Source organism: Gossypium hirsutum, chromosome D06 (genome assembly GCF_007990345.1).
Source record: "Gossypium hirsutum isolate 1008001.06 chromosome D06, Gossypium_hirsutum_v2.1, whole genome shotgun sequence".
Classification (NCBI taxonomy): Eukaryota; Viridiplantae; Streptophyta; class Magnoliopsida; order Malvales; family Malvaceae; genus Gossypium; species Gossypium hirsutum.
This window is the reverse complement of record NC_053442.1, coordinates 53,137,315-53,160,946: the sequence shown is the minus strand read 5'-3', so window position 1 is coordinate 53,160,946 and position 23,632 is coordinate 53,137,315. Positions and strand designations below refer to the sequence as shown.

Below are 23,632 nucleotides of genomic sequence, written 5' to 3'. Positions count from 1 at the left end.
ACTATCTCTCGGTTAAAATGGATAAGGGGAAAAAGGAAAAGAAAGAGGGCTTTCAAAGGAAGACCAATAAAATCTCGAATCTCGAATTGCAATTTTCTTGGGCCTAGCCCATGTTAAATCATTTTAAATCAGGGGGTAAACTTGTAACTTGCGCATGTTTCATGGAGATAGGCTGACAAAAATATGAAAAGTAAGTAAACTGCTATGGAGCTGAAGGGCAGGTAGGATTGTCCAATTCAAACAATCTTTTTTCTTTTTTAGACGAGAATGGATTCGCTTGATACGCTTGGTTCTTCTAGTAAGCTGTTACATTTTCATTTGGCTTAAATTTTTTTCAATTTTAACTGGTAATATTTATCTGAAAACTTACTCCCATTGGCAGAATGCCGCAAAGAAGAAAGAACCCCAATGCATTTTCCTACTTTATCTGGCTGGATTATAAATCATGGTACTTTATTATTATTATTTTTTGTATTCAAGGTATTTGAATGATTTGTTTTCTGATACCAAGTTAGTCTATCTTGAGTATGATTAAATAAAATCATTTTACGCTAGAATCTGAGGATTTCATGGTGACTTGTAAAATTTTACTAGTTAAATTGTATATTGCTTTGCACACTATTGATATTCTAGATGCTAAGGAGAGTTTTAGCGTGGTTGGAGGAACTTTTTGTGATATGGGAGATTTGAATAGCCATCTCTGGTACATAATCCTTAGGCTACACAATAACAGAGAGATTCCTTTGTTGTGTAATAAATCCTTCAGCTACACAATTTGCTAAGCTTTAAAAAAACCGATTTTTGTTGTCCTTCATATTACAATGAAAAACGTTTTTCTGTGGTTCTCAAGCAAAACAAAGTCAAATTTGCTTGAGATAGACATAAACATCCCTGTCACTGAGCCCTTTGTTTGAGACTATGGAGTATGGTCTTACTCCTGCATAACTCGTTCAAAATCTTCTTTCCTTGTTTCTTCAGTTTTTATTCATTTCTTTTTCATTTCTTCTTATTCCTAGTCAATAACAAGCATATGAAATTTGGTGGCAATAGCCCTCTGTCTTTTGACACAATCCATAAGATAATCCAATATACTGATGCCTATGACAATTGTCTATCTTGGGAGCAAACAGAAGAATCAGATAACATAAACAATGTAATGGATGAGCTCTATCGAGAAGCAGGAACCACATTGTTGGAAGAACCAGATTCCAGTATGGAGCTTATGGATACGCACAGAGAGGATGAAGATCACATTAGAAAGATAAAGGAATTTCAGGATTACCTTCAAATGGTATATATATACTTACCCACTTACCCCTTCTATTTTTCATCTTTTAAAAGTTTTGGCATGTGAAATTCTGTTAGCTCTTGGATTGTGTATTGTTGGTAATTTTGTGGCTAGCAAACATGAATTCCTTTTATTGACGGGCAGAAAGAAGATTAGTGTAGCAGTATCCACGTTGATTAGATTACTGCCTTCTTTAGTTCAGATATGAACATTTTCAGCTTGGAAATATGTTTACTATAAAGTTTTGAGTTAATGGGTTCACATCCTTGCTGATTCATGCTCTTTGAACTCAACCGGTACATTTCCGTTCATTGAGAAGGCTTAATTTCTTGGATCTATCACAGTCCGTATTTTATATCAAAATTTGACTCAATGCTCTGGTTTTCACAGGATGGGCATTATGTACGTATATTTTTAATATTGGGGCATATCTAGTTTTGTTTCTTGTGAATCAAATTGTGTAAATTAAAAACCTTCTACAACTTTTAAATAAGTCTAACCCTGAGGTTAACCTAGAGCTTGGTATGTTGCAGGTGAAGATAACGATTAAACCAGGTTGTTCAGAAGAAGTGTTAAAGGTGGCATTGAATTCCATGTCCTCGCTACTAGGCATACTTGCTTTCATGTCATATCCAAAACACCGTTCCTCACTGTGAACAAGAATTAACTCGAACACCATGATCTTGTTGTACACCAAGGATGAATCTGCTACTGGCATTTCCTTTAGAAGAAAATGCACGTTGCAAAATTTCATGTCTGTATCTCAGTATTAAACTTTTATGTTCCACCAGTTGTAGTCACCTAGTTGTCTGGACCAGCTTTTACGTTAGAATTTATCTAAGAAGCAAAGATTTGTTCAAAGATGGTTAGCTTCATTCAAGAACGTGGGAATGCTCAATACCTGTAAGTTGACAGCACACGACATTATGTATTGCAAGCGTCAGAAATATAGTTTGATGATTATTGTTCAATTATCTGGATTACTGAAAACAATATACTAACTTGTCTTGTGTCAACCTTGAAGCAACGCATTCTTTAGATTTGAAAATTCGTGTATCAATGTTTTATATTGTATTTTTCTGTCAACTAGGCAAAATTAAAAATAACACAATCATTATATGTTCCAAAATCTTAAACATGAATATTATAAATATGTGTTATTGTGACAATCATGTCTACAACATTATTTTCATATTTTTTTAAGTTACATTTAATTATATCAACCATTTCAAAAGAAATAAATTATCATAAACACTGACCTTAATAAGTCAAATTAACTCAAGCAGCCAATTAGCTCATATTTTCTCTTGGTGGGGTGTAGATGGGGGAGCTTCCCTTATAACGGTACAAAGGATAGTAACATAGTTTTAATTCTTGGAATGGATTGAACTAGTAAATTGCTCATTTTTCCAACCAAATCCTAAGATGTTTTATTCTACCAAAAACTAGTCTATCACTGTGGGACCAATAGGGAGTAATAGCAATCAGATTTATGAGCCATGTAGCTAATGTCTAATGGAATCTAAGAGTCACTGAGAGAGTAATAGAGGAAAGGTTCTTTTGCCAAGAAGAAAAAGGGAAATTGAAAAGAGGGGCCATTACTCCAAAATTCAGATGGAGGAGAGATGCCAAAGCTAAAGGGGTCCCTCTGCTCCAATTTTGGAGGCATATGATATGGTATATTATCAGGCCACCCCGCCTAGAAAGGTGAGCCAAGTGTTTTTCTGGATGAAGGATTTATAACTTTTGCAACTTTTAGGACATGCACCTGAATAACTGACTGCACTAAACACAAAGAAAGACCAAAAGACTTTGAACCAAACCCCAAGCACATGCGGCAAAGTGAGATTTGGATGTGGTAGTTTTCATCTAAAGAATATCCTACAAGTGTACAACCATCTTCTATTGGTAGCATCCTATAATTGAACCAACATTCACATGGGACACCCTTCATCTTCAAGTTCAAAACATTTTACCCCACTGCTCCTTAAAGCTATGGAGTAGCTAAAATGTCCTTTTATACGTCCTTTTTAGGGTCATCCTTTCCCTTTTTTTTTCAATACTTCACTAATCGCTAGTTCTTGTCTTTACCACAAAGCATATTATCTTTTTACCATAATCTTATATATAAAGTACATTGCTAGACCTGTACTCCACAAAGCGTATTTTCATATTTCCACACCATCCTAATTGCTATATCCTTACTACAACAATGACATGTGGCAAAACGATGGACTACTTGGCAAGAACCTAGATGAGGACCTTCACTAGGTGTGACATGCAAGTGGTCCTTTGTCTTGTACTCTCCATCTAGAGTTGCTTGCAACCAACTATCTGCAAATCTCGCTTAAGCTAGTTGAGAGGCCATCCCCTATAGCCCACCAGCTATAGACCTTTTAAGGGGGATCATTAAGGGATCACTAAAGCGTAACAACCTCGTATAGCATCAGCAAGGCGAATGTCAATGAAAGGCCACATAGTACCATGCATAACGACAATTAACATGTAATCGACCTGCCACATAGCCAACCACATGAGCAGGCCTACCGTCCGTATTGTCAGTGACATGGCACTACCAAACAAGGGAAACCTCTTTTATATATACCTTGGAGCATAAAAGCAAATGATCATTCTTCCTCACTAAGCAAACCTAAGTATTCCCCAACCATCTCATTCCTTATTCCTTCTCTTATCCTCCTCCTTCAATCTTCGACTTTCCATTTGTCAAAAGTGAACCGACCCTCCAATCACCACCATATTCTCCTCTTTATTCTCTCATTGTTGAATACTCGTATCAACAACTAGTGTAATGAGTGCGGAATGAACCATGATTCATTCTTCCACTGTAGTCCCTTGAAAATGTCACAAATTAAAATCTATCACTCCCTTCAACCCAACTACAAACACATCAGACTCTATAAGCCATTCAACAACCACCTCTCAAGCTTGGCAAGCAACATAGCAAACAGCCAGTCCCAGCCTCCACTAGGTACCTCCTCTACTCTTCCCTATGACAATCACTGATACATGTACGAATGGAGTGAAATTTATTAAATACCATTCACCGAAGCTACCAATTTTTAAGTTTAGAAAATTAGTCTACTTGTGATAACTTTTTGTATGAGATCTAGGCATTTTTGGGTTGAGATGCCTTAGCTTCGAAATGCACTTTGGATCACTCGATTCCGATTTCGTGAACTCAAGTTATGACTATTTTAGTGAAGATTGTGCAAGAAAAATTTCTAGACAAGATTATTACGAAAATAAGAGTTTCGGGTTTTAATTTGAGTTTAAATCATATTCAATTTTCAAGCTTAATTTTTATTATATATGATTCAAATATTGTATTTATTAGGTCTTAGTATTTCATTATTTATTTATTCTAAATTTTAGATGTAATTTTAAGTATTTTGACACAATCTGAAACACAATCAAATACAAGTCAGATCTAAGAATTAAAAAAGGCAGTAATTAAATCAAGTACTAAAAGATAAAAAAAAGAACAACGAATCCAAATTAAAGATTAGAAACAATTAAACAAGAACAAAACATAGCAGCAAAGAAACAAAACAAGATAGATGGAAAAGATGGAAAGTGGCATGTAAAAATCTTATGGAGCCTTGGAAACCAGATGAATCAATAACTCCCTTCAAATGAATCTAATTGTAATACCCCTTGTAATAGACCCAATTTGCCCGGGCCCAGAAGCACAAATATATAAACCAAATCAAAAAAATTAACAACAGTCCAATAGCAGTCCATTTACAATAACCAATCAGCCCAATAAGGCCCAAACCATTGACCCACATACCTAGCCCTAAAACATTTTCAAAACAAAACCCTAAAAAAACTATCTGCCTCAGCCGCCGCTAGCCACGTACCCAGCCTCATGCGAGCCTCCACATCACCGCGCCCCCGTACGACCGTACCTACGCGCAAACAAACAAACACAGCAGAGACAAAGAAAAATTGTATTTTTGTTATTTTGTTTGCATTTTTTTATTATTCGGCTATAAAAAGAGACAACGAAATCTGTAAACGGGGGATTTTTTTTGGAGATTGAAGACAAGAGAAATGAAAAAAAAATACACACGGAATCAATACAAAAAATTTTGAAAATAAGGTTTTCTTCTCTTTACCGTTCTGTTCTTTTTCCGGTTGTTTTTCTTTCATCTCTGTTCTGCTATTAATCATATATATAAGAATATATATATAAATAAAAAAGAGAAAGATGGTTCAGAAACCTTACCTGGATAAGTGCGTCGCCGAATCCCTCCTCCGTTCAGGCCAAGATCGAATAGGCGAGGGGGGCTTTCGGTGTTGAAGCGGCGCAGAGAGGAGAGCATTTGGGTTCTTGTTTTTTTTATTTTATTTTTCTTTTATTTTATTTTTTTCTTTTTGTTTTGAAAAATGAAGCGGTGGCTACCAGTTTAGGGTTTTATTTTTTGCCCTTACGTGATGTACGAAATGACGCCGTTTGGAGTCTGATCAGTGGCTCCAAAACGGCACCGCATTGACCCAGATCCGTGCGCGACCCAACCCGCTCCATGGGGGATCCGCGTGTTTTGATTAACGGGTTATTTACAACCCTAGTCCCTCCGCTTTTCAAGCGCACTTCAATCTCATTTTAATCCACGCTAAAGACGCTGCGTTTTGGGGGAAGGGAATATTTCCCATTCGGTCCTCATATTATTCGCGCATCACGATTTCCCCCTCCATTTTGATTTATTTTCGTTTTCTCCTTCCGGTTCTGTTTTGATTTTAATTTAATCCTTTTTATTTGTTTTCTATTGATTTTTTAATATTAGTTTATTAATATTTTTATTATTAGCCTTTTATTATTATTATTATTATTATTATTATTATTATTATTACTTACTTACTTACTTACTTACTTACTTACTTGCTTACTTACTAGCTCTATTATTATTTGCACCATTATTTTAATTTTCATGCGCATAGCTTTATCCTACTGAGTATTATTATTTTAATCATTTTTATATATTACTATTACATGTCATTTTTTTATATAATATATTTTTCATGTTTCTTTTATACATTAGCCCCTATATATAGTATACCTTTAACGATTTTAACTTTACATTATATTTTTAATTCATTTAAATATATTTCTACATTTTGAAAGATTTATATAATAATACTCTTTTACGATACCATACTTTGTATATATATACACGATTGATATTAAATTATTCTTGTTATAAATTAGAGATTTCATTTTTGTCTTATTTTCATATAATTTTCTTCTAAAAACTATGTTATTATATTTTACCTATTTTAATATATTTTATTTACATCAACTCTTTTACATATATTATTATATGTTATTATTAATCTCATTTTTCTTAATACATAAATTTTTTACACACATCACTTATTTTGATTTTCTTCCTATATAGTGTTTATTTTAAATGTTATCCAGATATTATTATTTCATGTAGGGCCTTTTTTTTGGAAATTAGCTTTTAATTCATTACCTTCGATTGCCAATATGATACAAGATTATTGTTCTTACATTGCTTGTTCATATTATTTGATGATTCATCGTTCACTTGTATGTATTGTAACTTACAAATTATCCTATTGCGTTATACGTCACCATTCAATCACAGTACATCTGTTTTAAAAATTATGATTCATCAAAATATTAAAATCATTTTACTCGAAAATTTTTAAGATAACGCAAAGTTCGACATTTGGAATCTTCGAAAGAATTGAGCCCTAACGTATTGGGTTCCAATTTTCCTCGTCAAATCCAAATAATCGAGATTATTCTTTAACCGAAACACACAAACAAAAACCTCATTCTCGAGAATTCGATACGTTGTGTCCTAACTCATTGGATATGACATATTACTTTCTCGAGACGAGAATTCTTCTAACAAATAAAAATAAAGGCAATATTCGATATTTAGGAATTTTGTGAAATTGAACCCTAACTTACTGGGTTTTGATTTTTCATTTGACCCAAATAATCAGAAATTCTTCTCAAAATGTATAGGTTTTAAAAGTCAAGAGATAAATTTAATTTTGAGGATTTAAAATGTTGCATTCTAACTTACTGAGTGTGACGATTTATTTCTTTGAAATAAGTGAGTCTCATCGTCCAATTCATTTTACTCAAATTTTCTTTTCAAAGGATCGTATGTTAAATTTTTTTCAAAATTTCGACATTAAGACATTAAACAATCGATTCGGTACCAATTTTGGGCGTTACGAGGGTGCTAACTCTTCCTCGTGCGTAACTGACTCCCGAACCTATTTTCTCAAATCTCGTAGGCCAAAATCGCTTTAAGGTGTACCGATCACACCTCAATAAAGGATCGGTGGCGACTCCTATTTTCATTTTTAAAAGTCGATCCCTGTTTTTTTTTTCAAATTTAAAAATGGTTTCGACAGCTTGGCGACTCCACTGGGGACATAGAGAGTCAAGCCATAAAATTGATTGTTTTTTTGTCTTATTGTCAAAAATTGAAAATTGATTTTAAAAATTACGATCCTCTCTTTGCATATGTTTGTATGATTATTGTAAATTGTGTTTTTATATCTTGGCATCATATTGCATAAAGACTGTTTAGTCTTACCCTTTTAAGTAGGAGTGAGAAACTACTCCTTCGTGAGGTTTTTACCTCCGTGCAGGATAGTAGATCACTTTCGGGATACATCCGTACCTATGTCTTCGTGAGATTTTCATCTCTGTGCAGCCATAGGGAAATGTATTCCCCTGAACCGAACTCGATCTGTGTGAGCCTATAATGGGTGAAGATTGAGGAATCTGTTGGTTCGGGTACCTTGAATTTAGAGCCAAACCGCATATAGAAGACCTTAGGAACCCATCCTAGGTAGAGCCCCTCCAAATCCTTAGTGGTTACCTGACTAGGTACTTTTGTTTTTCTTGCTTGCTTCTGTTTTGTACTAACCCCTCTTGTTGTGATTTGATTATGATTGCATTGCATTTGCATCTTAGGAAAGAGATATTGATTCAAATTCAATTACTAAATTAGAAAGCTTATCATGGAATACGGATTCCTTGATAAAGTGGAAAACAATATGGCTGCCTGAATATATTCTGAGAAACACAAGAAGGGCGATGGAAGAGTTCGTGACCTTGCTTCGTGGCCTGAGGATTCAGGGCTATTGTCTAAGAGCCTTCGACGTTCCAACTCCCTTAAAGAAGCTGACGAGCCTTATGAAGATAGGCAGATGATGGATCACGACCAAGATCGAGAAAAGGAGGTGGCAGTGGCATCTATTGGCGAGATTATCTCAAACATGCGGATGAAGAAAAAGATCGATGTTGTCTCTGGGAATATAAGGGAGAGGCCGTACATGCATCTGCTTTATGTAAAGGAATTTTCTTTCCGGTAAAGTTTTCTAAATGTAATTGAATCAAAATCAACGTCTCTTTAGGCATTCATTTCATGCATTTGCATTACATGACATCACATGCATAAATCCATTGAAAGAGTCTAATTGAGTAAATTTATTTCAGCTAATCTGGAAAACCCACCAACCAAACACCCTTACGGTATCCAAGCAAAGGTTAGAGAAATGGAAGAAAGGTTGGAGAAATTATAGCTAATGCAAATACAGATGCAAGAGCAACTGACCAAATTTCAACAGGAGATGAGAGATCAAATGCTAGAATTACAGAGAACTATGATGAGCCAGTTTAACCGATTGCTAGCTGGAGATTTAGAAGAAGTGAAAGACCCGGTGGTCCACTGTGGTGTTGATAATGAGGATCTTGCCTATTCCCTAGATTGTACTTCGACAAGTGTCCAGGTCCAGCCAGATGGGCGCCCACAAGGGGCACTCATTACCATCAGATCTCAACAATATCAAACTGGTATAGCAACACCAGTGAGTTGCTTGACGGGCCCAAGATCCAATTTGAGGAACAATTTTCCTGTTGCTCTTGATAACCCAGCAGAAATAAAGCAATCAAGGGTGGAATACCCAGGTATTACAAAAGCCCCAAGGAAGAAGGGGAATAAGGATGATAAAAGAAGGTCAGTCCCAAAGAAAAACGAGAATGAAGTGAACCATGTGAGTACATACAACAAGTCAATTACAGTGAACCAACCAGTGAAGGTGGTTGCTAATCAACAAAGCTCATTGAGACAAGAATCTGAGGTGAAACCAGGTACTGAGAAGCTCCAGTTCACACCAATTTCGATGTCATATAAAGAGCTGTATCAAAGCTTGTTTGGTACGCATGTTGTTGCTCCTTATTATTCAAAACCCCTACAACCTCCGTACTCCAAATGGTACGACGCGAATGCACAATGTGATTATCATGCGGGAATTACGGGGCATTCCTTAGAAAATTGCATTGCCTTTAAAAAAGTGGTCGAAAGGCTTATCAATATGGCCGTTATCAAATTTGATGCTTCATCCCGTGCAGAAAATCCACTACCCAATTATATGGATAATGGGATGAATGCAATGCATAGAGAAGAGTGGGAAATGTTCACATCGACGAAAAGCAACTGAAGAAGGGACCTTATTAGATATCCGCCATTATAACCCTGGGAGTGTTCTAAGCAATTAGACTGCGGAAGAAATCCCTGTAGTTTTTAGAGCTTATTTAGAGTAATGTTCAGAACATTTTTGTTGTTTTTAGTCTAGAAACGATAGAAATTCCTTTGTGAAATAGGCTCATGTCTGAACGTTGTTATTTTAATGAAATACATATTTGCAATTATTGCTGAGCCAATATTTTTATTCTTTACAAATAATTCTTGATTCTTTCATTCTTTTGAATTTTCTTCCAAATTATTATTCATTCATTCATAATCATATGGTACAAATAATTATTCATGAATTTATACATTTTTTTGTATATTCTTTGGTACTTGCTACAGGTCCTCAGATATCAATGACATGAGTGGCACTACTACAAACCCAGATTTTCCTTTTGAGCGAGGCATGTGTTCAGAGGGATCTCATGACTTTGAAAATGGCATAGATCGCGTACTTGTTGACGATGGTAGAACAAGAGGATAGACAGATCCTACCTCACGAGGAACCATTAGAAATTGTGAGCTGGGTGAAGATTGGAATTAACATGACCACAAAGATGAACTGAGACCTCATTAAGTTATTCTAGAGTTCAAAGATGTCTTTGTATGGTCATATCAGGATATGGCCGGGTTAACCGCTGATAATAAAATCTGCACAACAGCGCGATGTCAAAAATTTGCAGTATAAACGATGCAATTCTTTACCGAGCCAATGTCTTTCTCGTTGACTCAACGTAGCTTTGCCCATTTGAAGTCGAGTTTTCATCCCTTCAAGATGTTGTTGGATTTTACTTTAATTAAAGAGCAAGATCCAAAGTTTTCTGTCGTAGTTGCACCCCAAAAGGCTCTATGAAAGAAATCTGATACCAAAGAAGGTTTTTCGCATACAAGATGAAAGTGAGAGATCTTATGTGGGAAACATTATCAAGAAAAAATATTGGTTCTGGTCAAAAGGGATAATAAGGACTTGCCTAATCCTATGGGTTCAGATCTAATCCAAAAAAAAATCAAAATCAAAATCAAAATGAAAAAAGAAGAAAAAGAAAAATTAAAATCAAAGTCAAAATGAAAATGAAAAAATAGAGAAGGCAAAAAGGAAAAAAAGGAAAAAGAAAAGGAGAGGCCAAGGCGAAAACCCGCAAAGGGCGCTTTGTGACCAAATGTGGTTTTGAGTTGAAAACTCGAAAAGGGCGACTCAAATTTTGAGCAAAATAGGGCATGGGCATCACCATTATCGAAGACTTCTAATGGGCATTGCTTCGCTATTGAGATCATTAATTACTTCATCAGATGGATAGAGGCTACTGCATGCGTCAATGTCATCATATGCCGATGGTATTTGAAAATGCATTGAACTTGAATGATAACGCGATAGCTGAGAGCTGTAATCAATTCAAAATCAGACACCACGGTTTGTCACTGTATTGCAAGACAATAAATTGCAAAAATGACTGAGACTTACAAGGACTGGCATGAGAAATCACCATTTGCCCTCCTTGCTTGCCGAACATCTATCAAGATTTCTATCAGAGCAACATTGTTCTCTTTGGTTTACGGGATTTAGGTAGTTTTACCTATTGAAATCCCCTCTCTCCGGGTATTAGAGTTGGAAGGATCCAATCGCGATGTGATCAGTTGGACCTGGGAAAAGGGTTAAAAGCTATTCATTAAGGTCGGATGTACCAGAAACAAATGATACGAGCCCATAATAAACAGGGTCGTCTTAGAGAATTCCATGAGAGGGTTGGATGTTGAAAAAGATCCTTTCTCAACGAAAGGATTCTAGAGGGAAATGAATGTCAAACCGGGAATGTCCCTATGTTGTAAAAAAGACCTTTTTCAGTGGAGCACTGATCCTGAGTGAGAAACTCAGATCTAATCAAGAAATACTTCGTTTAAAGAAGAAGAAAGGACCAAGGTGAAAATCCGCAAAGGGCACTTTGAGTCAAAAAAATGTGAAAAATGAAAAACTGAAAATGAAAAATAAAAAATAATGAAAAAGTAAAAATGGAGAGACTAAGGGGAAAACCCGCAAAGGGCGCCTTGAGACCAAAGGGGATTTGAGTTGAAAACCCGGAAATGGCGGCTCAAATATTGATCAGAATGGGGCAGGAGGTGATCAGAGCAGTTCAAATTTTGATCAGATTGGGGCATGTTGTGATCTTGTTATACCTGAATCAACAAGAAATGGCAGGCGACATCTTGAGGCATCGACAGAGTACTGTAGATCTCCTAAACACATGTCAAACTCAAAAGGGTCTTCAGAGAGTTTGTACAGAGAAATTCAAGCTGCGATATCTAGGGTACCCAATTTACTTACTATTTATATTGAATTTTTTGTTTTTGGAATACTTCATTCTTTTCCAAAACACACATTCCCAATCAATTTCTTTGTTATTCTTCTTTACTATTTTGATAATTTGCTTCTTCGAGCTATGCTCAGAACCAACTTTATTCTTATCCATTGTTATAACCCTTTTTGCAAGAATGTTACATTAGAATAATGATTAATGGACTAATAAAACTTGCACAAAGGAAGTTTTACATATTACTCTAAAAAGTTTCTAAATAATATAGGAGCATGAAACAGGACTATTATTTAGAACGCACCAGGTTTAAAAGTTGGAAATTTGAGAAGGAAGAGTCTAAATTTAGACTTTCTCTTTGGATTTTGTTGTCAAATGAATTGATTGACAAGATGCCATAAACAAGCAAGCAATGATCATCAGGCAATAGGAAGAGGTTACCTCGGAGAAGAGAGCCTTCATTTGCGCATGAGTCTTTGGTACAACACCCTGGAATGGTGTAAGGGACCAGAATGATTTAGATCTTGTATCCTTGAATTGTGATAGGAAAGGATGAGGAAAAGCCATATATTTCTACCCTTGGGTGCAGTGGGAGAATAATGGTACAGATTTTGGCGCCCCAATAGATTAAACTTTGAGGTTTACAGTCGGGGAGCAACCAGACTAAATGTTTCTTCAGAAAAAACCAGTCAAGTACGAAGGCGTTGTAGCACATCAGTGATAAGGCCTTAATAAACTTCTAGCAATGATAGCTTAAGTGATAAAGAAGGATCATCCTAAAAAATAGTATTCTACATTTATGCAAACACCATTCACACATGACTAGTTAGGAGCATTTGATTCATTTTGATCATGCCATCCTAATCATTAGGCATAATTAGGTTCATTATACAGGTCATGTTCCCCACTGAACAGATCAGAGAAATTACAAATCTTGTCTCCCTAAGCAGTAGCGGAACAGATCGAAGGCTGCAAATCTTATTTTCAAGTGTAAGGAAGCAGATTTAAGCGACAAGTCCTATATCCCTGGTCAGCGGTAGAATAGGTTAGGAAATTACAGATCTTGTCTCCCTAAGCAATAGCGGAGCAGATCGAAGGGGGCAAATCTTATCTTGAAGTGTAAGGAAGCAGATTTAAGCCACAAGTCCTATATCCCTGGTCAGCAGTGAAATAGGTTGGGAAATTACAGATCTTGTTTCCCTAAGCAATAGCGGAGCAGATCGAAGGTGGCAAATCTTATCTTCAAGTGTAAGGAAGCAGATTTAAGCTACAAGTCCTATATCCCTGGTCAGCAGTGGAATAGGTTGGGAAATTACAGATCTTGTCTCCCTAAGCAATAGCGGAGCAGATCGAAGACGGCAAATCTTATCTTCAAGAATAAGGAAGCAGATTTAAGCCACAAGTCCTATTTCTCTGGTCAGCAGTGGAATAGGTTGGGAAATTACAGATCTTGTCTCTCTAAGCAATAGCGGAGCAGATCGAATACGGCAAATCTTATCTTCAAGAGTAAGGAAGCAGATTTAAGCCACAAGTCCTATTTCTCCGGTCAGCAGTGGAATAGGATGGGAAATTACAGATCTTGTCTCTCTAAGCAATAGCGGAGCAGATCGAAGACGGCAAATCTTATCTTCAAGAGTAAGGAAGCAGATTTAAGCCACAAGTCCTATTTCCCTGGTCAGCAGTGGAATAGGTCAGAAATTACAGATCTTGTCTCCCTAAGAAGTAGTGGAGCAGATCGAAGACGGTGAATCTTATCTTCAAGAGTAAGGAAGCAGATTTAAGCCACAAGTCCTACCTCTCTGGTCAGCAGTGGAATAGGTCGGAAATTACAGATCTTGTATCCCTAAGCAGTAGCGGAGCAGATCGAAGACGGCGAATCTTATCTTCAAGTGTAAAGAAGCAGATTTAAGCCACAAGTCCTATATCACTGGTCAGTAGTGGAATAGGTTGGGAAATTACAGATCTTGTCTCCCTAAGCAATAGTGGAGCAGATCGAAGACGGCGAATCTTATCTTCAAGTGTAAGGAAGCAGATTTAAGCCACAACTCCTATATCCCTGGTCAGCAGTAGAATAGGTTGGGAAATTAACCGTCTTGTCTCCTTAAGCAATAGCGGAGCAGATCGAAGATGGCAAATCTTATCTTCAAGTGTAAGGAATCAGATTTGAGCCACAAGTCCTATATCCCTGGTCAGCGATGGAATAGGTTGGAAATTACAGATCTTGTCTCCCTAAGCAGTAGCGGAGCAGATTAATGACAGTGAATCTTATCTTCAAGAGTAAGGAAGCAGATTGAAGCCGATAATCCTATCTCCCTGAAGTTGTAGTGGAGCGGATTAAAGTAATAGATCTTATCTCTCTGAAGTTGCAGTAGAGTAGATCGCAGCAGGTCGTATCCCCCTGAGGTTGCAGTGGGGTAGATTGAATATGTCAAATCTTATCTCCCTGAGGTTGCAGTGGAGCAGATTGAAGCCGATAATCCTATCTCCCTGAAGTTGTAGTGGAGCGGATTAAAATAATAGATCTTATCTCTCTGAAGTTGTAATAGAGTAGATCACATCAAGTCTTATCTTCCTGAAGTTGTAGTGGAGCAGATTAAAGATAGCAAATTTTATTCTTTTGAGGAGCTACAAGGTATAAATCCTATCTTTCTGATGATGCAGTAGAGTGGATCGAAGCATTAATTCTTATACCTCTGAAGACACAGTAGGATGGAATGAAGCTAATTAAAGAAGAAGAGCACCAAAGGACCAAACACGACCGGGCAAAATCGAGCTTTTAGTCTTTTCTCCGTTTCCGTTACACGACAACGAGAAAAGAGGGGTAGCTGTAATAGACCCAATTTGCCCAAGCCCAGAAGCACAAATATATAAACCAAATCAAAAAAATTAACAATAGTCCAATAGCAGTCCATTTACAATAACCAATCAGCCCAATAAGGCCCAAACCATTGACCCACATACCCAGCCCTAAAACATTTTCAAAACAAAACCCTAAAATAATTATCTGCCTCAGTCGCCGCTAGCCACGTACCCAGCCTCACGCGAGCCTCCACATCACCAGGGCCCTGTACGACCGTACCTACACGCAAACAAACAAACGCAGTAGAGACAAAGAAAAATTGTATTTTTGTTATTTCGTTTTCATTTTTTTATTATTCGGCTATAAAAAGAGCCAACGAAATCTGTAAACGGTGGATTTTTTTAGAGATTGAATACAAGAGAAATGAAAAAAATACACACGGAATCAATAAAAAAATTTTGAAAAGAAGGTTTTCTTCTCTTTACCGTTCTGTTCTTTTTTCGATTGTTTTTCTTCTTTCTCTGTTATGCTATTAATCATATATATAAGAATATATATATAAAAATAAAAAGAGAAAGAGGTTCAGAAACCTTACCTGGATCGCTGCGTCGCCGAATCCCTCCTCCGTTCAGGCCAAGATCGAATAGGTAAGGGGGCTTTCGGTGTTGAAGCGGTGCAGAGAGGAGAGCATTTGGATTCTTGTTTTTTTTTTTATTTTCTTTTCTTTTCTTTTTTTCTTTTCGTTTTGAAAAATTAAGCTGTGGCTACCAGTTTAGGGTTTTACTTTTGGCCCTTACGTGATGTACGAAACGACGTCGTTTGGAGTCTGATCAGTGGCTCCAAAACGGCGCCGCATTGACCCAGATCCGTGCGCGACCTGACCCACTCCATGGGGGATCCGCGTGTTTGATTAACGGGTTATTTACAACCCTAGTCCCTCCGCTTTTCAAGCGCGCTTCAATCCAGTTCTTTTATCTCTTTTTAAATTTAATCTCTTATTTCATTTTGTTTCATTTTAATCCACGCTAAAGACGCTGCGTTTTGGGGAAGGGAATATTTCCCATTCGGTCCTCATATTATTCGCGCGTTACGATTTCCCCCTCCATTTTGATTTATTTTCGTTTTCTCCTTCCGGTTCTGTTTTGATTTTAATTTAATCCTTTTTATTTGTTTTCTATTGATTTTTTTAATATTAGTTTATTAATATTTTTATTATTAGCCTTTTATTATTTGCGGCTCAAATATTGATCAGAATGGGGCAGGAGGTGATCAGAGCAGTTCAAATTTTGATCAGATTAGGGCATGTTGTGATCTTGTTATACCTGAATCAACAAGAAATGGCAGGCGACATCTTGAGGCATCGACAGAGTACTGTAGATCTCCTAAACACATGTCAAACTCAAAAGGGTCTTCAGAGAGTTTGTACAGAGAAATTCAAGCTGCGATATCTAGGGTACCCAATTTACTTACTATTTATATTGAATTTTTTGTTTTTGGAATACTTCATTCTTTTCCAAAACACACATTCCCAATCAATTTCTTTGTTATTCTTCTTTACTATTTTGATAATTTGCTTCTTCGAGCTATGCTCAGAACCAACTTTATTCTTATCCATTGTTATAACCCTTTTTGCAAGAATGTTACATTAGAATAATGATTAATGGACTAATAAAACTTGCACAAAGGAAGTTTTACATATTACTCTGAAAAGTTTCTAAATAATATAGGAGCATGAAACAGGACTATTATTTAGAACGCACCAGGTTTAAAAGTTGGAAATTTGAGAAGGAAGAGTCTAAATTTAGACTTTCTCTTTGGATTTTGTTGTCAAATGAATTGATTGACAAGATGCCATAAACAAGCAAGCAATGATCATCAGGCAATAGGAAGAGGTTACCTCGGAGAAGAGAGCCTTCATTTGCGCATGAGTCTTTGGTACGACACCCTTGGGAATGGTGTAAGGGACCAGAAAGATTTAGATCTTGTATCCTTGAATTGTGATAGGAAAGGATTGAGGAAAAGCCATATATTTCTACCCTTGGGTTGCAGTGGGAGAATAATGGTACAGATTTTGGCGCCCCAATAGATTAAACTTTGAGGTTTACAGTCGGGGAGCAACCAGACTAAATGTTTCTTCAGAAAAAACCAGTCAAGTACGAAGGCGTTGTAGCACATCAGTGATAAGGCCTTAATAAACTTCTAGCAATGATAGCTTAAGTGATAAAGAAGGATCATCCTAAAAAATAGTATTCTACATTTATGCAAACACCATTCACACATGACTAGTTAGGAGCATTTGATTCATTTTGATCATGCCATCCTAATCATTAGGCATAATTAGGTTCATTATACAGGTCATGTTCCCCACTGAACAGATCAGAGAAATTACAAATCTTGTCTCCCTAAGCAGTAGCGGAACAGATCGAAGGCTGCAAATCTTATTTTCAAGTGTAAGGAAGCAGATTTAAGCGACAAGTCCTATATCCCTGGTCAGCGGTAGAATAGGTTAGGAAATTACAGATCTTGTCTCCCTAAGCAATAGCGGAGCAGATCGAAGGCGGCAAATCTTATCTTGAAGTGTAAGGAAGCAGATTTAAGCCACAAGTCCTATATCCCTGGTCAGCAGTGAAATAGGTTGGGAAATTACAGATCTTGTCTTCCTAAGCAATAGCGGAGCAGATCGAAGGTGGCAAATCTTATCTTCAAGTGTAAGGAAGCAGATTTAAGCTACAAGTCCTATATCCCTGGTCAGCAGTGGAATAGGTTGGGAAATTACAGATCTTGTCTCCCTAAGCAATAGCGGAGCAGATCGAAGACGGCAAATCTTATCTTCAAGAATAAGGAAGCAGATTTAAGCCACAAGTCCTATTTCTCTGGTCAGCAGTGGAATAGGTTGGGAAATTACAGATCTTGTCTCTCTAAGCAATAGCGGAGCAGATCGAATACGGCAAATCTTATCTTCAAGAGTAAGGAAGCAGATTTAAGCCACAAGTCCTATTTCTCCGGTCAGCAGTGGAATAGGATGGGAAATTACAGATCTTGTCTCTCTAAGCAATAGCGGAGCAGATCGAAGACGGCAAATCTTATCTTCAAGAGTAAGGAAGCAGATTTAAGCCACAAGTCCTATTTCCCTGGTCAGTAGTGGAATAGGTCAGAAATTACAGATCTTGTCTCCCTAAGAAGTAGTGGAGCAGATCGAAGACGGTGAATCTTATCTTCAAGAGTAAGGAAGCAGATTTAAGCCACAAGTCCTACCTCTCTGGTCAGCAGTGGAATAGGTCAGAAATTACAGATCTTGTATCCCTAAGCAGTAGCGGAGCAGATCGAAGACGGCGAATCTTATCTTCAAGTGTAAAGAAGCAGATTTAAGCCACAAGTCCTATATCACTGGTCAGTAGTGGAATAGGTTGGGAAATTACAGATCTTGTCTCCCTAAGCAATAGCGGAGCAGATCGAAGACGGCGAATCTTATCTTCAAGTGTAAGGAAGCAGATTTAAGCCACAAGTCCTATATCCCTGGTCAGCAGTAGAATAGGTTGGGAAATTAACCGTCTTGCCTCCTTAAGCAATAGCGGAGCAGATCGAAGATGGCAAATCTTATCTTCAAGTGTAAGGAATCAGATTTGAGCCACAAGTCCTATATCCCTGGTCAGCGATGGAATAGGTTGGAAATTACAGATCTTGTCTCCCTAAGCAGTAGCGGAGCAGATTAATGACAGTGAATCTTATCTTCAAGAGTAAGGAAGCAGATTGAAGCCGATAATCCTATCTCCCTGAAGTTGTAGTGGAGTGGATTAAAGTAATAGATCTTATCTCTCTGAAGTTGCAGTAGAGTAGATCGCAGCAGGTCGTATCCCCCTGAGGTTGCAGTGGGGTAGATCGAATATGTCAAATCTTATCTCCCTGAGGTTGCAGTGGAGCAGATTATAGCCGATAATCCTATCTCCCTGAAGTTGTAGTGGAGCGGATTAAAATAATAGATCTTATCTCTCTGAAGTTGTAATAGAATAGATCACATCAAGTCTTATCTTCCTGAAGTTGTAGTGGAGCAGACTAAAGATAGCAAATTTTATTCTTTTGAGGAGCTACAAGGTATAAATCCTATCTCTTTGATGATGCAGTAGAGTGGATAAAAGCATTAATTCTTATACCTCTGAAGACACAGTAGGATGGAATGAAGCTAATTAAAGAAGAAGAGCACCAAAGGACCAAACACGACCGGGCAAAATCGAGCTTTTAGTCTTTTCTCCGTTTCCGTTACACGACAACGAGAAAAGAGGGGTAGCTGTAATAGACCCAATTTGCCAAAGCCCAGAAGCACAAATATATAAACCAAATCAAAAAATTAACAATAGTCCAATAGCAGTCCATTTACAATAACCAATCAGCCCAATAAGGCCCAAACCATTGACCCACATACCCAGCCCTAAAACATTTTCAAAACAAAACCCTAAAATAATTATTTGCCTCAGCCGCCGCTAGCCACGTACCCAGCCTCACGCGAGCCTCCACATCACCAGGGCGCTGTACGACCGTACCTACACGCAAACAAACAAACGCAGTAGAGACAAAGAAAAATTGTATTTTTGTTATTTCGTTTGCATTTTTTATTATTCGGCTATAAAAAGAGCCAACGAAATCTGTAAACGGTGGATTTTTTAGAGATTGAATACAAGAGAAATGAAAAAAATACACACGGAATCAATAAAAAAATTTTGAAAAGAAGGTTTTCTTCTCTTTACCGTTCTGTTCTTTTTTCGATTGTTTTTCTTTCTTTCTCTGTTATGCTATTAATCATATATATAAGAATATATATATATAAAAATAAAAAAGAGAAAGAGGTTCAGAAACCTTACCTGGATCGCTGCGTCGCCGAATCCCTCCTCCGTTCAGGCCAAGATCGAATAGGCAAGGGGGCTTTCGGTGTTGAAGCGGTGCAGAGAGGAGAGCATTTGGGTTCTTGTTTTTTTTATTTTTCTTTTCTTTTCTTTTTTTTCTTTTCGTTTTGAAAAATGAAGCTGTGGCTACCAGTTTAGGGTTTTACTTTTGGCCCTTACGTGATGTACGAAACGACGTCGTTTGGAGTCTGATCAGTGGCTCCAAAACGGCGCCGCATTGACCCAGATCCGTGCGCGACCTGACCCACTCCATGGGGGATCCGCGTGTTTTGATTAACGGGTTATTTACAACCCTAGTCCCTCCGCTTTTCAAGCGCGCTTCAATCTAGTTCTTTTATCTCTTTTTAAATTTAATCTCTTATTTCATTTTAGTTTCATTTTAATCCACGCTAAAGACGCTGCGTTTTGGGGAAGGGAATATTTCCCATTCGGTCCTCATATTATTCGCGCGTTACGATTTCCCCCTCCATTTTGATTTATTTTCGTTTTCTCCTTCCGGTTCTGTTTTGATTTTAATTTAATCCTTTTTATTTGTTTTCTATTGATTTTTTAATATTAGTTTATTAATATTTTATTATTAGCCTTTTATTATTATTATTATTATTATTATTATTATTATTACTTACTTACTTACTTACTTACTTACTTGCTTACTTACTAGCTCTATTATTATTTGCACCATTATTTTAATTTTCATGCGCATAGCTTTATCCTACTGAGTATTATTATTTTAATCATTTTTATATATTACTATTACATGTCATTTTTTATATAATATATTTTCATGTTTCTTTTATACATTAGCCCCTATATATAGTATACCTTTAACGATTTTAACTTTACATTATATTTTTAATTCATTTAAATATATTTCTACATTTTGAAAGATTTATATAATAATACTCTTTTACGATACCATACTTTGTATATATATACACGATTGATATTAAATTATTCTTGTTATAAATTAGAGATTTCATTTTTGTCTTATTTTCATATAATTTTCTTCTAAAAACTATGTTATTATATTTTACCTATTTTAATATATTTTATTTACATCAACTCTTTTACATATATTATTATATGTTATTATTAATCTCATTTTTCTTAATACATAAATTTTTTACACACATCACTTATTTGATTTTCTTCCTATATAGTGTTTATTTAAATGTTATCCAGATATTATTATTTCATGTAGGGTCTTTTTTTTGGAAATTAGCTTTTAATTCATTACCTTCGATTGCCAATATGATACAAGATTATTGTTCTTACATTGCTTGTTCATATTATTTGATGATTCATCGTTCACTTGTATGTATTGTAACTTACAAATTATCCTATTGCGTTATACGTCACCATTCAATCACACTACATCTGTTTTAAAAATTATGATTCATCAAAATATTAAAATCATTTTACTCGAAAATTTTTAAGATAACGCAAAGTTCGACATTTGGAATCTTCGAAAGAATTGAGCCCTAACGTATTGGGTTCCAATTTTCCTCGTCAAATCCAAATAATCGAGATTATTCTTTAACCGAAACACACAAACAAAAACCTCATTCTCGAGAATTCGATACGTTGTGTCCTAACTCATTGGATATGACATATTACTTTCTCGAGACGAGAATTCTTCTAACAAATAAAATTAAAGGCAATATTCGATATTTAGGAATTTTGAGAAATTGAACCCTAACTTACTGGGTTTTGATTTTTCATTTGACCCAAATAATCGGAAATCCTTCTCAAAATGCATAGGTTTTAAAAGTCAAGAGATAAATTTAATTTTGAGGATTTAAAATGTTGCACTCTAACTTACTGAGTGTGACGATTTATTTCTTTGAAATAAGTGAATCTCATCGTCCAATTCATTTTACTCAAATTTTCTTTTCAAAGGATCTTATTTTAAAATCTTTTCAAAATTTTGAGATTAAGACATTAAACAATCGATTCAGTACCAATTTTGGGCGTTACGAGGGTGCTAACCCTTCCTTGTGCGTAACCGACTCCCGAACCTATTTTTTCAAATCTCGTTGGCCAAAATCGTTTTAAGGTGTACCGATCACACCTCAATAAAGGATCGGTGGCGACTTCCATTTTCATTTGAAAGTCGATCCCCCTTTTTTTCAAATTAAAAATGGTTTCGACACCCTTTAGCTCGCCGGAATGACATAGCATGTATCAAATAGCCAAACAAAATGCTCAATGGACCGGGGCATTACTAACAAATTCAGATCCTTTGGCTTAGTTTAAATATTAAAAAAAAACAGTTGTAAGGGTTCCCGTTTTTGTTAAAAACCATTATTTTTTACTTATTTAGTAAGACATCTTTAGGGAAAGTAATAGGAATTAATAAAGGCAATCTATTAACCATACTCTGCCATGTATGGCGAATACACTTAAAAGAAAAGACAAGATTGTAAACTGCAAAGCAAGGGAACTTCGTGTACACATGTATAATGAGGGGAAATTCCAATTTTAAGACAAAACAATGCAACTTTGGGGTAAAAGCAAAAGTTAGGTACAAAACGTATATATACGTCATCTGCTAAATAGTCATGCATGATATAAAATAGACAAGTGGCTTACTCACAGACATAGCTCTGGCATAATCCCCTTCTATTGATCTTCTTCTACTAATAAATCGTTTAAGAAATAAAAGTAACAGATAAGTTCAAGTAAACTTAGTGAGTTCCAAACAAACACAAAATGATTATCAGGTTACCAATAATCAACCAAAAAAATACAGACATTTTTTAGACTCAGTCTTACAAACACATAACACCAAGTTGTTAGTACAATTTTCTGGCGACAACACTTAGCCATTATAACGTACACAGTATCCCAGGCAGATATGTACCGCCAACTTATATATATATTTCCCTCAATCATATGTGTTTACCTATGACCCATATTTCAGAAATCAGAATCGTATATCAGCCATATTCATATTTATATCCATATTCCTTATTAAATTGAACACGTGTTCTCCCACAAGGTCGGGCTGTGATCTATTAGTTCGGTTTGCAATAAAGCTGCCCTACTAGAGGCATCACAAATAATGCTTCTTTCCACATTTTCACATGTCACAAATAGTCTGGTACTGGGCTCACACACAAGGTGGGTATTTTCACCTCGACAATGGCCATGCTCACACATACAACATTGGTTTATTACTCACACATTAGTTCACAACATATCGACCCATCTTCAGTAAAGAAAACTTACTTTACACAACCCCTAATTCATAGAATTTTCATAAATTAAAAGAAGTAAAAAGGAACTCATTAGAAACTTCAGGATAGAATCTACTTTGCTGGTCATTTGCCTCAATTGCTCGGACCTTCACTAGCTTCTTGAGCTAAATAAGAAACAATCATAACTATCAAACCATTTATCTATTAAAATTTGATCATGCATACACTAATGCAAAGATGTAAATCCCATCATCATCAACTTAAGGGTTTTTCAAAAAATTACTAGTTAGCTGGTACTTACCAATGGCATTTTGACAAGGTTCTGGAAACCTTCCTCGTCTCTTCTATCGAAGATAACTTAAAAATTCTTAGAGACGTAAGGAAGAACACAAAGAGAAAACAGAAGTGAAACATGTCAGCTATAGGCATCCTTTTATAATATAGACAGTAGAAAATAAGCTTAGTAGGAAGTTAGAAATCCCACTATCACTCTTGAAATCTGAGATTAAACTTGCCTAACAAAATTTGAAGTCTAATATTTTACCAAATGCAACTACTACCATTAATCAGAAAGGTAAAACATTGCTTGTACAC

At 36.2% G+C, this 23,632-nt stretch overlaps 1 protein-coding gene across 2 annotated transcripts; it reads left to right on the top strand.

Annotated features, from left to right (window-relative positions):
- The first annotated feature begins 139 nt into the window (after nucleotides 1-139).
- LOC107901855 (pyrophosphate--fructose 6-phosphate 1-phosphotransferase subunit alpha) lies at nucleotides 140-2,259 on the top strand. 2 transcript variants are annotated; one of them, XM_016828014.2, is made up of 4 exons: nucleotides 140-298; nucleotides 383-448; nucleotides 1,131-1,291; nucleotides 1,822-2,259. In XM_016828014.2, the coding sequence occupies exons 1-4, from the start codon at nucleotides 268-270 to the stop codon at nucleotides 1,942-1,944; spliced, it is 381 nt and encodes a 126-aa protein (XP_016683503.1). In that variant the 5' UTR covers nucleotides 140-267; the 3' UTR covers nucleotides 1,945-2,259. The 2 variants fall into 2 exon arrangements, with proteins under 2 accessions (XP_016683503.1, XP_016683504.1); XM_016828015.2 differs by lacking the exon at nucleotides 383-448 and having other exon boundaries at nucleotides 160-298.
- The last annotated feature ends 21,373 nt before the right edge of the window (nucleotides 2,260-23,632 follow it).

Coding starts and splice junctions, on each gene's coding strand:
- LOC107901855 (XM_016828014.2), top strand. CDS start 268: ATGGATTCGCTTGATACGCTTGGTTCTTCTA. Junction 299..382: donor TGATACGCTTGGTTCTTCTA/GTAAGCTGTTAC, acceptor TCCCATTGGCAG/AATGCCGCAAAGAAGAAAGA. Junction 449..1,130: donor TGGCTGGATTATAAATCATG/GTACTTTATTAT, acceptor GGGAGCAAACAG/AAGAATCAGATAACATAAAC.